General features: G+C 40.7%; 1 protein-coding gene across 1 annotated transcript; it reads right to left on the bottom strand.

Moving 5' to 3' along the window:
* Window positions 1-2,883: 2,883 nt before the first annotated feature.
* LOC126010966 (leukocyte surface antigen CD47-like) lies at window positions 2,884-3,979 on the bottom strand. The gene has a single exon (XM_049774576.1). It carries the CDS (start codon window positions 3,948-3,950, stop codon window positions 3,030-3,032), a length of 921 nt encoding a protein of 306 aa, XP_049630533.1. The 5' UTR covers window positions 3,951-3,979; the 3' UTR covers window positions 2,884-3,029.
* Between the last annotated feature and the right edge of the window lie 10,314 nt (window positions 3,980-14,293).

A 14,293-nucleotide genomic window follows, 5' to 3' on the forward strand; every position in this document is an offset into this window, starting at 1 on the left:
ACAACTTTGAGGTACCATCTCATGCCACTGAGATTGGCACACATCAGAAAGAAGGAAAACAAGCAGTCTGGCAGGGATTCAGAGAGAAAGGAACTCTTTTCCACTGCTGGTGGGAATGCCATCTAGTCCAACCTTTATGGAAAGCGATATGGAGATTCCTCCAAAAACTGGAAATCGAGCTCCCATACGATCCAGCTATACCAATCCTAGGAATATACCCTAGGAACACAAAAATACAATACAAAAATCCCTTCCTTACACCTATATTCATTGCAGCACTATTTACCTTAAAAAGACTCTGGAAACAACCAAGATGTCCTTCAACAGATGAATGGCTAAAGAAACTGTGGTACATATACACAATGGAATATTATGTAGCCGTCAGGAGATGAAGTCATGAAATTTTCCTATACATGGATGTACATGGAATCTATTATACTGAGTGAAATAAGTCAGAGAGAGAGAAAGACACAGAATGGTCTCACTCATCTATGGGTTTTAAGAAAAGTGAAAGACACTCTTGCAATAATTTTCAGAGACACAAGAGAGGAGAGCTGGAAGATGCAGCTCATGACATGAAGCTCACCACATAGAGTGATGAGTGCTGTTAGAGAAATAACTACATCGAGAACTATCCTAACAATGTGAATGAATGAAGGAATCAGAAAGCCTGTCTTGAGTACAGCTGTGTGTTGGGTGGGGTGGTGTGAGGGATATTTGGGGCATTTCTGGTGGGAATGTTGCATGGGTGAAGGGAGGTATTCTTCACATGACTGAAATTATACAACTGCTATCATATTTGTAATCACAGTATTTAAATAAAGATAAAAATAATATAAAAATAGACTCTTTAAAGAGAAAACAAATGTTTTTGAAAATTACAATAAGAGTCTTGATCAATGATGAATTTCATAAAACATGGTTTAGGAAAAACAGTCATAATAATCAAAAACAGTCAAGAGTGTGAATAAAAGATATAGATACAAAAGGGTCTCTCATACATAAGATTTAAAGATACACAGTGAGGGGCCGAAGAGATAGTACAGTGGTAGGTCATTTGCCTTGCACGTAGCCAATCAAGATGGATGGTGGGTTGAATCATGGCATCCCATATGGTCTCCAGTGCCTACCAGGAGTGATTTCTGAGTTTAGAGCCAGGAGTAACCCCTGAGCATTTCTGGGTGTGGCCCAATAAAATAAAATAAAGATACACCGTGAGGCAACCCAAAGATCCAAGGCAACATTAGGAGGGCCTCTAAGAGGATACGTATCTTACCAACATAATTGAGTAGGGGTACAGGAGAAACTGAGGGTTGGTAAGAGGTAGGGGGGGTGGTGTGATGGCAGAATTATGTCCATAAGAAACCATTAATAATAATGTATGCCAAAATTAATTTTAAAAAGTCAAGGGATCAGGAGAAGATATCCTTATAAGTCATGCTGCTAAAAAAAAATTCAGGAGCTGGAAAGATAGCACAGTGGTAAGGTGTTTGGCCTGCACAAGGACGACCCAGGATTGATGGTGCTTCGATTCCTGGCATACCATATGGTCCCCCGAGCCTACCAGGAGTGATTTCTGAGCACAGAGCCAAGAGTAACCCCTGAGGGCTGCCAGGTGTGACCCAAAAACAAACAAACAAAAAATCACAAAGTCTGTAATTCTGAAATTAAGATAGTCAAGGATTTTAATAAGTAATTTACAAAAATAAGAAAACTTTTTATGGTGAAAAAGCATATGCTATCCATATGATTGGTATCTTGCTCTATTAATAACAGAGAAATGCAAATAAAAAGAATAAAATGCTACTCAATAAGATTGTGTTAACAAATCTGAAAAGACCATATTACAATGACTATTCCAGAATTCAAGAAGTACTGGCAAATGATAGGCCTGAGTACATCATGGCACCCAAAGATGGTTAAAACACAGTGGTAGGGCATTTCTCCTGCACATGGCTGACCAGGGAAGGACCCAGGTTCAATTCCTGGTATCACATATGGTCCCCTGAGCCTAACAGGAGGAATTTCTGAGTGAAGAGCAAGGAGTAACTAACCCCTGAGCACCACTGGTTGTGGCCCAAAAATCAAAAAAAGAAAAAGAAAAAGAAATAAATTGTTTCATTCCAAGAAGCTAGAGGCCTCCTAGATTCTATTACCAAAACAATGGGTGAAAGTGCAATAAATCTGAAAGATGGCAATAAAAATTATGCTGAAGTGATTAATTAGTTTAATGTTGAAGGAAGGACTCAGGAGTGTGGTCTTTGTATTTGGCTTAGGTTTAGGGGCCACACCGAGCTGTGCTCATGGTTTTCCCTGACTCTGCCTTAAGGCATCACTCTTGGTGGGCTCAGGGACAATGTGTAATGCCAGTGATTAAACCCGAGTTGGCCACATTCTTGGCAAACAAGAATGCTGTACTGTCTCTCTCCAGCCACAATCAGGAGTGCTTCATAGCATAATGGCATTATTGTAAAATAAAACATGTAGCAAAAAGAGCATTATTTTCTTTTATGCCCTTTTGCCAAGAACATACATTAAATATTAGAAAAATGAGTTAACTTCAAAATTCAATAAAGACAGAGTGGAATTATTGTAAAGTATGCAGAAAAATAAGAACCACGTCATAAAATAACATAAAAGAATATAGAAGATATCAAAACTGCTATAATTGTGATGCACAGAGTAAGGTAAGTTCAATTCTTGCACTAAAATCTTACACTCAGAGAGACAAAAATGGTCTGTGGGCTCATTCCCAGGCACACATTTGCATATCAAAAGATAAATGACCTTTTTTTTCAATTGGGTACACACTACAGGTCAGAGTTCTTTTTATTAACTAAATTACAGATTCTTTGAATGAAAACTTAACTGTAACAAACATGTAGGGTCAATGATATATTTCTCCCATACTCAAAAAAGTCAATTATGTTTCTTGTTGTCTTCTCTCAAACAGTAATTCTAAGCCATGATGCTTAAATACAAGTGTATTCCTTTCACATCTTACTCATCTCCAATAAGAGTTCATCACTTCAGTTACTCCCAGGAGGTTGTAAAGTTTTCTGATTGGAAGCAACAAATGTCATATATACTAATCCAAGTAATTCTGCTAGAGCTATAATACCCAAACCTGAAATCAGAAGTGGACCATGAACTGGAGTGCACTCTGAGACGCAGAGGCTCAGTCCAATCAAAGAGAGCACATAGCCCAGCCCCTGGAGGATCAATATATGGTAAAGGATGGTAAAGGAGGACATGCCGATAGCTATCATGAACACACAGTACTGAAGTAATATTAATATCGCTGTAGGAATTACAATTAAACCAAGTCCAGAAGCATTTTTTGCTGAGTATTCACCTGAGGCAAAAAGAAAGGCTCCCACGACGACGACGGCAGTGAGCACTAGGCCAGCAACAAATAAAAGAATGGTTTTCTCCTTTGTGTTGCTGGATTTATATTTCAGTGTCATAATACCAAACTGTCCCCAGGATAGAAGTATAGCCAAAATTGGGAAAATCACAACTAGAATATTTTCATTTGGAGAAAACCATGACACAACACGGTATTTTAATTCTATGATGGTTTCGCCTTCTCGGGTTAATTCCGTTACTTCACAAGTGTAGTTTCCCACAACGGTCTCATTTCTATTCATCTTCAAGGAGGCAATACCTTTCAGCAGATCTGCTTGTGAGATCCTTGCACTCGGAAATTCAGGGTGGGTATATAGCTTCTGCTTCTCTCCATCAAAGTTCAAAATGTATTGGCCTTTAAGTTTCCACTTGACATACAGCTCAGCAATGTCCTCTGCCCCCCCATTAATAACGATGCAGGGGATGACAACAGTTTCATTGCAAATGGTGTATTCTACAGATTTGGTCGTATTAAAGATTAGCTGAGCTGAACCGCAGCAAGCAGAGCCCAGCAGCAGCAGCAAGGCCACCTGCGGCCGCATCTCCGAGCCCCAAAGACGGGTCCCCCAAGGCCGCCGCCCGTTACAAACAGCAGCAGCAGAAGAAGCAGAAGCCAGGACAGCATGGCCGAGCGCTCGCGCGTTTCCGTCACTGAATATAAATGACCATTTTTATCACATAAGTAAATATGCTATTTGACCATGGAGTTAGTTCCACCCAGTTGATTTCCAGGTGGGTAAAGTATTATGTCTAAATGTCCAACTCGTTCTCAACTAGAAGGGAAAAGCAAAACTATGTCTCAACAAAGTCGCAAAAAATTATTTAAATAAAAGCAGCTAAATATTGACATTGGCATGAAAAGATCTTTAAGTTATACGCAGCTTTTCAAATCCTGATTTTATTATGTTTACACTTTCACAAATTCCCAAATCTCCAAAGAAGAATAACTCACAGATCTCAGATTCATTTAGGGGACAAATTTAATACCAAAGGAAAATAATGATTACTTTGAAGAATTTTCTTTAGAAAACATAAACTACTCTTGCAATTAGGCTGAGAATTGAAAACTGCTGCAAATGCCTTACTAAGACTATAAATACAATAAAACCATTATATGCATTTTGTCATTAATTGCTAAAATTCCATTGATATTAATCTACAAAAATATTAAATCCAGCAGACCATAATTGCTTGAATTTTTAAACCCTGAAAGATTAGATATTTAAAATCATTTTTGTCTCTGTCATTAACGAGGGAGTTTTGGTATTGGAGAATAAACTTAAAGCTTTTGCTTTGGGAATTAAAACATAAATTTAGTGCAAAAATTGATAAATTCAATACCTACTATTTACCTCACTATAAGATTTCTATAAAAATTGGAGATAAAAATTCAACATTAGCACTATTAAATATCCTTAGTTTAATGTAAGAAATATGATTCTCAGGACAAGTAATTTTGCAACCTCAATATATCTTAGAACATATTTCTTAATTACCTATATTAGAGACATTTAAATTGATATGGTTATATATATTTCTTAATATTGTGCTTATGTTTTTAAATATCATCTATTAAAAATAATTTCAAATATAAAATCTCATAATGAAAATAGTTTTCACTAAATTTTGACTTTACAACTAAATAGTAGCTTAACAGAAATCTTGACACTACAGCAGAAAGGGCTTGAAAAGGAGAAAGAGATAAAGACTCATGTTCAATATAAAATTGTTCTTATTATATTTCCTTAAGAGCTTAATGTATTGTTTGACAAAGGATGTGCACATTGCAATTAAATCTGAGATAAAAGATTATAAGAGATACTTCATTTTCTCCTTAATACTTCGCTTTTTGTTTTGTTTTGGGGACACCTAATTTTTGGTTCTTGGTGGTTCAGTACTCAGGGGTTACTCCTGGCAGTGCTCAGGAACCAGTCCATGCAATGGATCAAACTCAGGCCTTCTGCATGCAAAGAATTCACTCCAGCCTTTGAACCACATATTGCTAGTTTTGCCTTCATACATTTAAATATCTTTCCATTTTCTTCCATGGGACCATGCTTCTTTTTTAATTTGAGGCACTGATTTATAATACTGTTGATTTATTTTTCATGCACACATTGTTCTAACACTACATTCTCACCAGAGTGTCTGATTTCCTCCACCATCATATCAGTGTTTTTTTTTTTTTGTTTTGTTTTGTTTTGGTTTGATTTTTGGTTTTTGGATTACACCTGGCAGTGCTCAGGCATTACTCCTCCTGGCTCTGTGCTCAGAAATCACTTCTGACAGGCAGGGGGACCATATAGGAAGCTGAGATTTGAACCACAGTCCATCCTGGGTCTGCTGCATGCAAGGCAAATGCCCTACCGCTGTGCTATCTCTCTGGCCCCATATCAGTGTATTCTTATACAGGGGAATAAACTTTAGGAAAAAAACAAGGGGACTTCCACTGTCAGCAAGATAAATAGTTAGATAGCTGGAATAAAACTCATGGACAGATCACCTAAAATTCCAAAGAAAACATACATATTTCATGATTTTTTGATGGGAGCAAACCTTTACTCCTGACTCAGGATTCAGGAATCACTTCTGAGGATCAAACCCTGGTCAGCCACTTGCAAAGCAAGCACTATCTTCCCCTCTCCATCACTACCAATAAGATTTGCAAAAATCAAGTGTCTGACAGAGACTGGTGTTGATTGTAAGACAAGTTTGCATTGCCTAAAAATACTGAACAGTTCTTTCCCCAGGAGTAAAATATTGCAAACAGTTACTAGCATCTAAGAAGAAATGGGTCTACTAAATTTTCTTTAAATTGGTGGCTTTCAACCTTTTCATGCTTGCAGACTAGCTCTTGTGCTGTATACAGATCCATGTATACAGATCCATGTAGCACCAAAGCAGGATGTAGGCAGTAGTTTTTCAACCTTTCTCCACATGCAGTCTGGCACAGGTTTGTGAGCCATTGGGTGCCAACCACTGCTTTAGATTAGTAGTTCTCAAATATTAGAATGCATCAGAAATTCCTGGTAGAAGTAGGTGTTTTGAAACACAAAAGGATCCCTGGGGATAACCCAGGGTTTCTCATCTATAGCTAGGAACATATATATATATATATACACATATACATATTCTGAGAACTTATACATGTTATATATATTAATATATTATATCAGTAATATAATATATTATATATAAGTTGTAAGAACTTATATATACTGAGAACTTACATTTCTATTGGGATGTAAAGTGATGCTGAGGGCAACTACAGATTTTAGAACCACGTTGAAACAAAGCTATGGGGCCTGAATGATAGTACCTCAGGTAAAGTGCTTGCCTTGCATGCAGCCAACCTAGGTTCAATCTTCAGCATCCCATATGATCTCCTATGTCCCACCACGAGTGATTCCTGAGTACAGAGCCAAACCTCTAAAAATCAGCAGGTGTGGTGCCTTCCCCCAAAATAGTAATCAAACATGGGTTAAACAGCCCCTTAAATATACCAAAGTAAAAAGAGAATTACATAAATGAAGGTCATAGCATAAGGTTTGGGAGCCAAAACATAGAGCAGGGGCTCCATAATTGGAAACTTCTCTAAAGGAATGAATGTGTTCTCTCACTACACTTAAGAATGAAATTCTTTTGCTTAAGAAATCTGCATTAGGGCCGGGCGGTGGCGCAAGAGGTAAGGTGCCTGCCTTGCCTGCGCTAGCCTAGGACGGACCACAGTTCGATCCCCCGGCGTCCCATATGGTCCCCCAAGCCAGGAGCAACTTCTGAGCGCATAGCCAGGAGTAACCCCTGAGTGTCACCGGGTGTGGCCCAAAAACCAAAAAAAAAAAAAAAAAAAAAGAAATCTGCATTAGGGTGCTGGGGAGATACACAGTGATAGGGCATTTGCCTTGCATGCAGCCAACCCTGGAGGGACCCAGTTTGATTCCTAGCACTCATATGGTCCCCAGTCTGCCAGGGTTGATTTCTGAGTGCAGAGTCAGGAGTAACCCAACAACCAATCAATCAATTAATAAATAAAGTTTATAAAAATAAGAAATCTATATTATATCAAAGAGAAGCATTACCTCTAATCAGAGAAAGGAACAGAAACAAAAATAGTATAATAGTTTTACTCAAGAAATTAAAAAAGAGGCTCTCAAAGAAATGGGCAATCTCTTAATACGACATATATTCAAATGTTATGGACAAGTTGCTTGCTTTCCAGTCCTGGAATCTGAAAATATAGCACTAGTATTTTATCAGTGTCAACAAACTAATCAATCATTTTCTAACTGGGACTCTTTTCTGCCAAGATGTCTAGTGTCTTACTAATCTGTGTAGTGCTTTTTATAGAATATTTAGTAAATTATGCAAGAGATCTGATTATACCTATTTTTCAGAAGACAAGATAAGTAAACCATGGACTTAAATAGCAAGAAATGAACATCTGATTTTCATTTACTTGCTCTAAGCCTCCAAGACAGAAGAAATTCCAATTACAGGTTATGTTCTCAAAATAAGTACTGACAAAGTCTAAACAATTTGTCTCAAAAACAATTGTTTTACATTTCCAAAACATATTTTCTCTGGGATTCTCTGTAACAGCTTAAAAATTGTGAAATTATATAAAAATTGCACAAGACACATAATATTGTACCTAATATATTTCTGTGACTAATAAAGGCAGAGACATAGTTTATTTTTAATAACAAATTTTATCAAAACAGCAAACCCCACACAACTGAGTTTTTAATAAGTACATTCAGGCAAGATGCCAGTAATTAGTCAATTAAAATTTAATGTGACAATTATTTCTAAGACTAATGCCTACTAAAAATTAATAGTTATACTAGGTTCCATGAGAAAATATTACCAGCAATAACTTAGTAGTGTAATAATAAAAAAATATTTTGTGTAAAAGAATCAGAAGAGAAAAACCTGATGATATCTATAAGTGTGGGTAATAGTTAAAAGGACAAAAGCCAAACTTGAAATGCAAAAAAAAAAAAAATGTTTAGTTTAGGATACTTCTCCATAGACCTAGCTGTTGTTGAATAATAAAATCCAGTCCTCACTCATTCTCCCAACCTGGAGATCATCTCAAATGTCAACCTGAGATGTGTACTCTCAGCTTTTTCACCTCTCTTAAACATGTATCTTTCTGTCATTATCTCCCTTCTTACATTGCTCTAAGTAAAGCTATTTTGCTTTGGGACTGAAAAACTATACCAGAGGGAAGGTTCTTGCATGCAACCAACCTAGGTTCGATCCTTGGCATCTCACATGGTCCCTCAAGCTCAACCCAGAGTAATTTCTGAATGCAGAGCCAGCAGTAACCCCTGAGCACCACCACATGTGGCCCCCAAACCTATATATGTACATATATGCATACATATATAAGTATATGTATTCATATACATATATGTATATATACAGATATATGTGCATATACACACATAGTTTTTTCTTCACTAAAAAAGTAAAATTAAAATAAAATTCTCAAATATGGGGCTGGAGCGATGGTGCAGGCCATAGGGCATTTGTCTTACACGCGCTAACCTAGGACGAACTGCAATTCAGTCTCGGCGTTCCATATGGCCCCCCAAGTCAGGGGTGATTTCTGAGTACATATCCAGGAGTAACCCCTGAACATCACTGGGTATGGACCCCCAAAAAAAATAAACACAAAAAAGTAAAGCTACGTTCCACATTATAGAACCATAACAAGATTAAAGTCCTCTGAACACAAGGTTTTCATATAGCAGAGCAGAGACCATAGTACAGGTTGTCTCATACAGTTGCAATGTTAATTTTCTCTACAAAAGATTCTGTTTAGGGAAAATGAATGAGAAAGCCAACATTCAAACCTGCTAAACATCCCCTCTCTGTAACTGAGGTCTTTCCTATTCTATTTCTCATGAGCTCAGGGAGAAACTGTATGTGGGAAATAACAGATAAACAATAAGTACAATCTTTACCTAGAAAGTAAATAAATAATGAATAATAAATACTTATTATAATAATGATATATATATATGATATATATAATGATATATATAATGAATAATAAATACTTACCTCTGTCTTCCTTGGAATCATTTCTAAGTTCTTCAAACAAATGTTCTGACTGACTTTTTCTTCGTCTACTAACGCACTCAAAACTTCAAAGCTTTCGGGGGAAGTTTGCTTAGTTTTTTTTTTATTAATTACAAGATTCCATATTTGTACCTTAAATGTAAGTATATATGATGATTATGGGAATGATTAAGAGAAATAACTGGAACTTCCTAGGGCATCAAGACCAATTGCACAAGTCAAATTTAACACTGTCCTCCCATGAACTTTTGCACAAAACCAGCATAAACTATATGCAGAGCTGTGTGCAAGCAAAGAATGACTGAATCCTGAGAAGGAGAGTTTGTTAAAAAAAAATGCATGTTACAGACTGCAAGTATTATCTGTCTGAAAAAGAAAGGTCAGTTTAGCAAAATCAGCCTTTCTGCCAACACTGTGGCAGAGCTCATTTCTGACATGTCAAGTGACATTTATCATCAACTGTGTGAGAAAGCCAAATGTTTTGATGCATACTCAGTTACTCTTGACGAGGTCACAGATATAACAGATACTGCGCAGCTCACAATTTATGTCCATGGTGTTGATTGCAATTTTGAACTGACAGAGGAGCTGCTCACAATAATTCCAATGCATGGCCAGACCACCACTAATGAGATATTTCTGCATCTGTGTGATGCCATTGAGAATGCAGGTTTGCCATGGAAGAGGTTTGTTGGAATAATAACCAAGGGAGCACCATCGATGACAGGGAGGAAAAATGGACTGGTGGCACTTGTTCAAAAAAAAACTTGAAGAGGAGGGTGTAGAGAAGGCCATTGCTCTTCACTGCATTATCCATCAGCAGGCCCTTTGCAGTAAATGCCTGCCATGTGACAATGTGATGTCTGTTGTTGTAAAATGCATCAACCAAATCAGATCCAGGGGCTTAAAGCACAGGAGGTTCCATGCTTTTTTAGAGAAATGGAGTCAGAATATGGAGATGTGCTCTATTTCACCGAGGCACGTTGGCTCAGCTGGGGAAATGTCCTGAATAGATTTTTTGAGTTGAGAGAAGTGAAAGCCTTCATGGAGAAGGATGGGAATGCTGTTTCTGAGTTGAGTGATCACAAATGGCTCATGGACTTAGCTTTTCTTGTTGACATCACACATAAGCTGAATGTACTAAACAAGATGTTACAAGGCCCGGGGCAGCTTATCAGTGCTGCCTATAACAACGTGAGAGCATTCTCCACAAAACTTGTGTTATGAAAATCCCAGCTCTCTCAGACAAACCTTTGCCATTTCCCAGCATGCAAGGTACTTGTGGATGCAGGTATACCATTCAGTGGTGAGAAATATGTTGATGTTATTTTTAAGCTAGAGAAGGAATTTGATCACAGATTTGCAGACTTCAAAAAGCACAGAACCACTTTCCAAATTTTTGTGGACCCCTTTTCCTTTGATGTGAAAGATGCCCCTCCTGTGCTTCAAATGGAGCTCATTGACCTGCAATGCAACTCTGATCTCAAAGCCAAGTTCAGGGAGATTAGTGGAAAAACAGAAATGCATGGACAATTTTTGAGAGAATTGGCCCCCAGCTTCCCTGAGCTTTCTCAAATCTTGGGAGCACATATTTGTGTGAAAAGTTATTATCCACATTAAACTTCAATAAGTCAAAGTACAGGTCTAGACTTAATGATGATAATCTTCAAGCCATACTGAGAGTCTCAAATGCTTCCTCTCTAAAGCTAAATGTGGTTCAGATTTGTGAGAAGAAGAGCTGTCAAGTCTCTGGCAGCAAGGAATAGGCAAAAGATGCCATGTTCAGAAGAACTGTTCATGATCTTCACTCAATGTTTTATTTATGTTCAGAAGAAATAATTAAAACTGTTAATAATGACATTTGAGGACTTTTTTGGTGAAATCCCTTATGCAGCCCTGCCTCACCTCGACTTTGCCTCCTGCAGCCCCCAGGTAAATTGAGTTTGAGACCCCTGATCTACAACAAGCTGTAAAGTGGAGACCAGTTGCACTAGTATTCTGGGAGGAAAAGGAGGGAGATATGGGATGCATGCTGGGAACGGGGGTGGAGGGAGGACAGCACTGGGAGTGGGAGTGCCCCTCATTCATTGTCACTATTTTTTTCACTATTTTTCTGTAAAAAAAAATAAATAAAAAATAAAAAATAGAAAAAATGAATGACTAAAGAGCCTGAGAGATAGCATAGTGGTAGGGCATTTGCCTTGCATGCAGCTGACTCAGGATGGACTTGGGTTTGGTTCCCAGTATCTCATATGGTCCCCTGAGCCTGCCAGGTACAATTTCTGAGCACATAGCCAAGAGTAACCTCTGAGTACTGCCGGGTCTTTCTCTGTCTCTGTCTCTGTCTCTGTCTCTCTCTCTCTCTCATACATACACACAATGACTGAATAGAAATAAAGAATAGGGTCCCCCCCAGAGACCCCCGCGCGCCGCCCAGAGAGGCTTGGGTGAGTCTGTTTCCTTGAGCGGCGTCCCCCCCCAGAGACCCCCGCGCGCCGCCCAGAGAGGCTTGGGTGAGTCTCTCTTTCCTTGCGTGGCGTCCCCCCCCAAAGACCCCCGCGCGCCACCCAGAGAGGCTTGGGTGAGTCTCTCTTTCCTTGAGCAGTGTCCCCCCCCAGAGACCCCTGCTCGTCACCCAGAGAGACTTGGGTGAGTCTCTCTTTCCTTGCGCAGCGTTCCCCCCCCAGAGACCCCCGCATGCCGCCCAGAGAGACTTGGGTGAGTCTCTCTTTCCTTGCGCAGCGTTCCCCCCCCCCCCAGAGACCCCAGCACGCCGCCCAGAGAGGCTTCAGTGAGTCTCTGTTTTCTTGAGCGGCGTCCCCCCCAGAGACCCCCACCCGCCGCCCAGAGAGGCTTGGGTGAGTCTCTGTTTTCTTGAGCGGCGTCCCCCCCCAGAGACCCCCGCGTGCCACCCAGAGAGGCTTGGGTGAGTCTCTCTTTCCTTGAGCAGTGTCCCCCCCAGAGACCCCTGCTCGCCACCCAGAGAGACTTGGGTGAGTCTCTCTTTCCTTGTGCGGCGTTCCCCCCCCCAGAGACCCCCGCATGCCGCCCAGAGAGGCTTGGGTGAGTCTCTGTTTCCTTGAGCGGCGCCCCCCCAGGGACCCCTGCGCGTCGCCCAGAGAGGCTTGGGTGAGTCTCTGTTTTCTTGAGCGGCGTCCCCCCCCCCAGAGACCCCCACCCGCCGCCCAGAGAGGCTTGAGTGAGTCTCTGTTTCCTTGAGTGGCGTCCCTCCCCAGGGACCCCCACGCGCCGCCCAGAGAGGCTTGGGTGAGTCTCTGTTTCCTTGAGCGGTGTCCCCCCCCCAGAGACCACCGCGCGCCTCCCAGAGAGACTCGGGTGAGTCTCTCTTTCCTTGCGTGGAGTCCCCCCCCAGAGACCCCCGTGCGCCGCCCAGAGAGGCTTGGGTGAGTGTTTCCTTGAGCGGCGTCCCCCCCAGAGACCCCCGCGCGCCACCCAGAGAGACTCGGTTGAGTCTCTCTTTCCTTGCGCGGCGTCTCCCCCCCCAGAGACCCCCGCGCACCGCCCAGAGAGGCTCAAGTGAGTCCCTTCCCCCGGGTGGGGGCCTGGAAAGGCAAGTTGAGCAACCCGAATAGACGGGGGAGATAGGGCCAGCCATCTGGACTCTAAGGTGACCTAGAGCAGTCCACCCCCTTGGGCCCTGGAGCGGACCAGGGACTCCCCAAGGGCGAGGGCAGAGCCTGAAGGGCTGGACTGAGGGAACCCCTTCAAGGGAGGCTTGGAGGGGGTGGAGCTCCATTGACTCCCAGAGAAAGGAGGGGGGATTGAGAGCTAGGCTCAACAGCACCAGCAACCATTGTGGCCAGGATTGGAACTGCACCGCTGACAGAAATAAGGAGTAGAAAAGCAACAATACCCATTGCAGGAAGACTGAACTCTAGGTAGCAAAGGGGAGGAGAAAGAGCTAGGTTCAACAAGCTCACCCAACAGCACCCTCTAGAAACACCTTCAGGAAGGAGACCAAAGCAGGCCGAAATTAGAAGCCACAGCACTCCAAAACACACCATTAAATACAAAGAATTATGCATAAATCAAGGAGATCCCTAATAACTGGAGACAACATGACAAACCCTATCTAGTTTCCAAGTCCACCAAAACGCACATATCCATCGTAAGAAGACCTAAAAGCGGTCATGAGGAAGGAAATGCAAGAATTACTAAAAGAAATGAAAGAAACCCTAGCAACCGAGTATAAGAAATCCATGGATGAACGAATCAGCCAAATTAAAGAAGAAATGTCAAAGAACATGAGAGATTCCATACAAAAAGAAGTGAAGGACTTAAAAGACAAAGTAACAAGCCTTACGAGCAGAAAATCAGAGTTGGAGAAGCATATCGAAGAACTCGAAGGAAAACTACAATCAAAAAATGATCAAGAAACCAACAAAGAAATAAAAGGCAAAGCACTGGAAGGAAAAATCCAATATCCAATGAACAAGGACAAAAGAAACAATCTAAGAATTGTGGGTATGCCAGAAAAATAGCAAAGAAATAAGAGCTCTAAATAAAAAATTAGAAGATTTAGGGCTAATAGACTTATATAGAGCCCTCCATCCCCAGAAAGCAGAATACACATTCTTCTGAAACCCACATGGAACCTTCTCCAGAATAGACCATGTCTTAGGATACAAAGCCAACCTATATAAGACCACAAAGGTAAGGATCATAAGAAGTGCCCTTTCAGATCACTATGCAACAGAGGTTAAAATTGATGTCAAGAAGAAGCAATGGAGAAAAACTAATACCTGGAGATTAAACAACATGCTGCTCAACAACA

This window comes from Suncus etruscus, chromosome 6, assembly GCF_024139225.1.
Source record: "Suncus etruscus isolate mSunEtr1 chromosome 6, mSunEtr1.pri.cur, whole genome shotgun sequence".
In the NCBI taxonomy this organism is placed as follows: Eukaryota; Metazoa; Chordata; class Mammalia; order Eulipotyphla; family Soricidae; genus Suncus; species Suncus etruscus.

Excerpts from the sequence above, each read along its gene's own strand:
- LOC126010966 (XM_049774576.1), bottom strand. The coding sequence starts at position 3,950 with ATGCGGCCGCAGGTGGCCTTGCTGCTGCTGCTGGGCTCTGCTTGCTGC.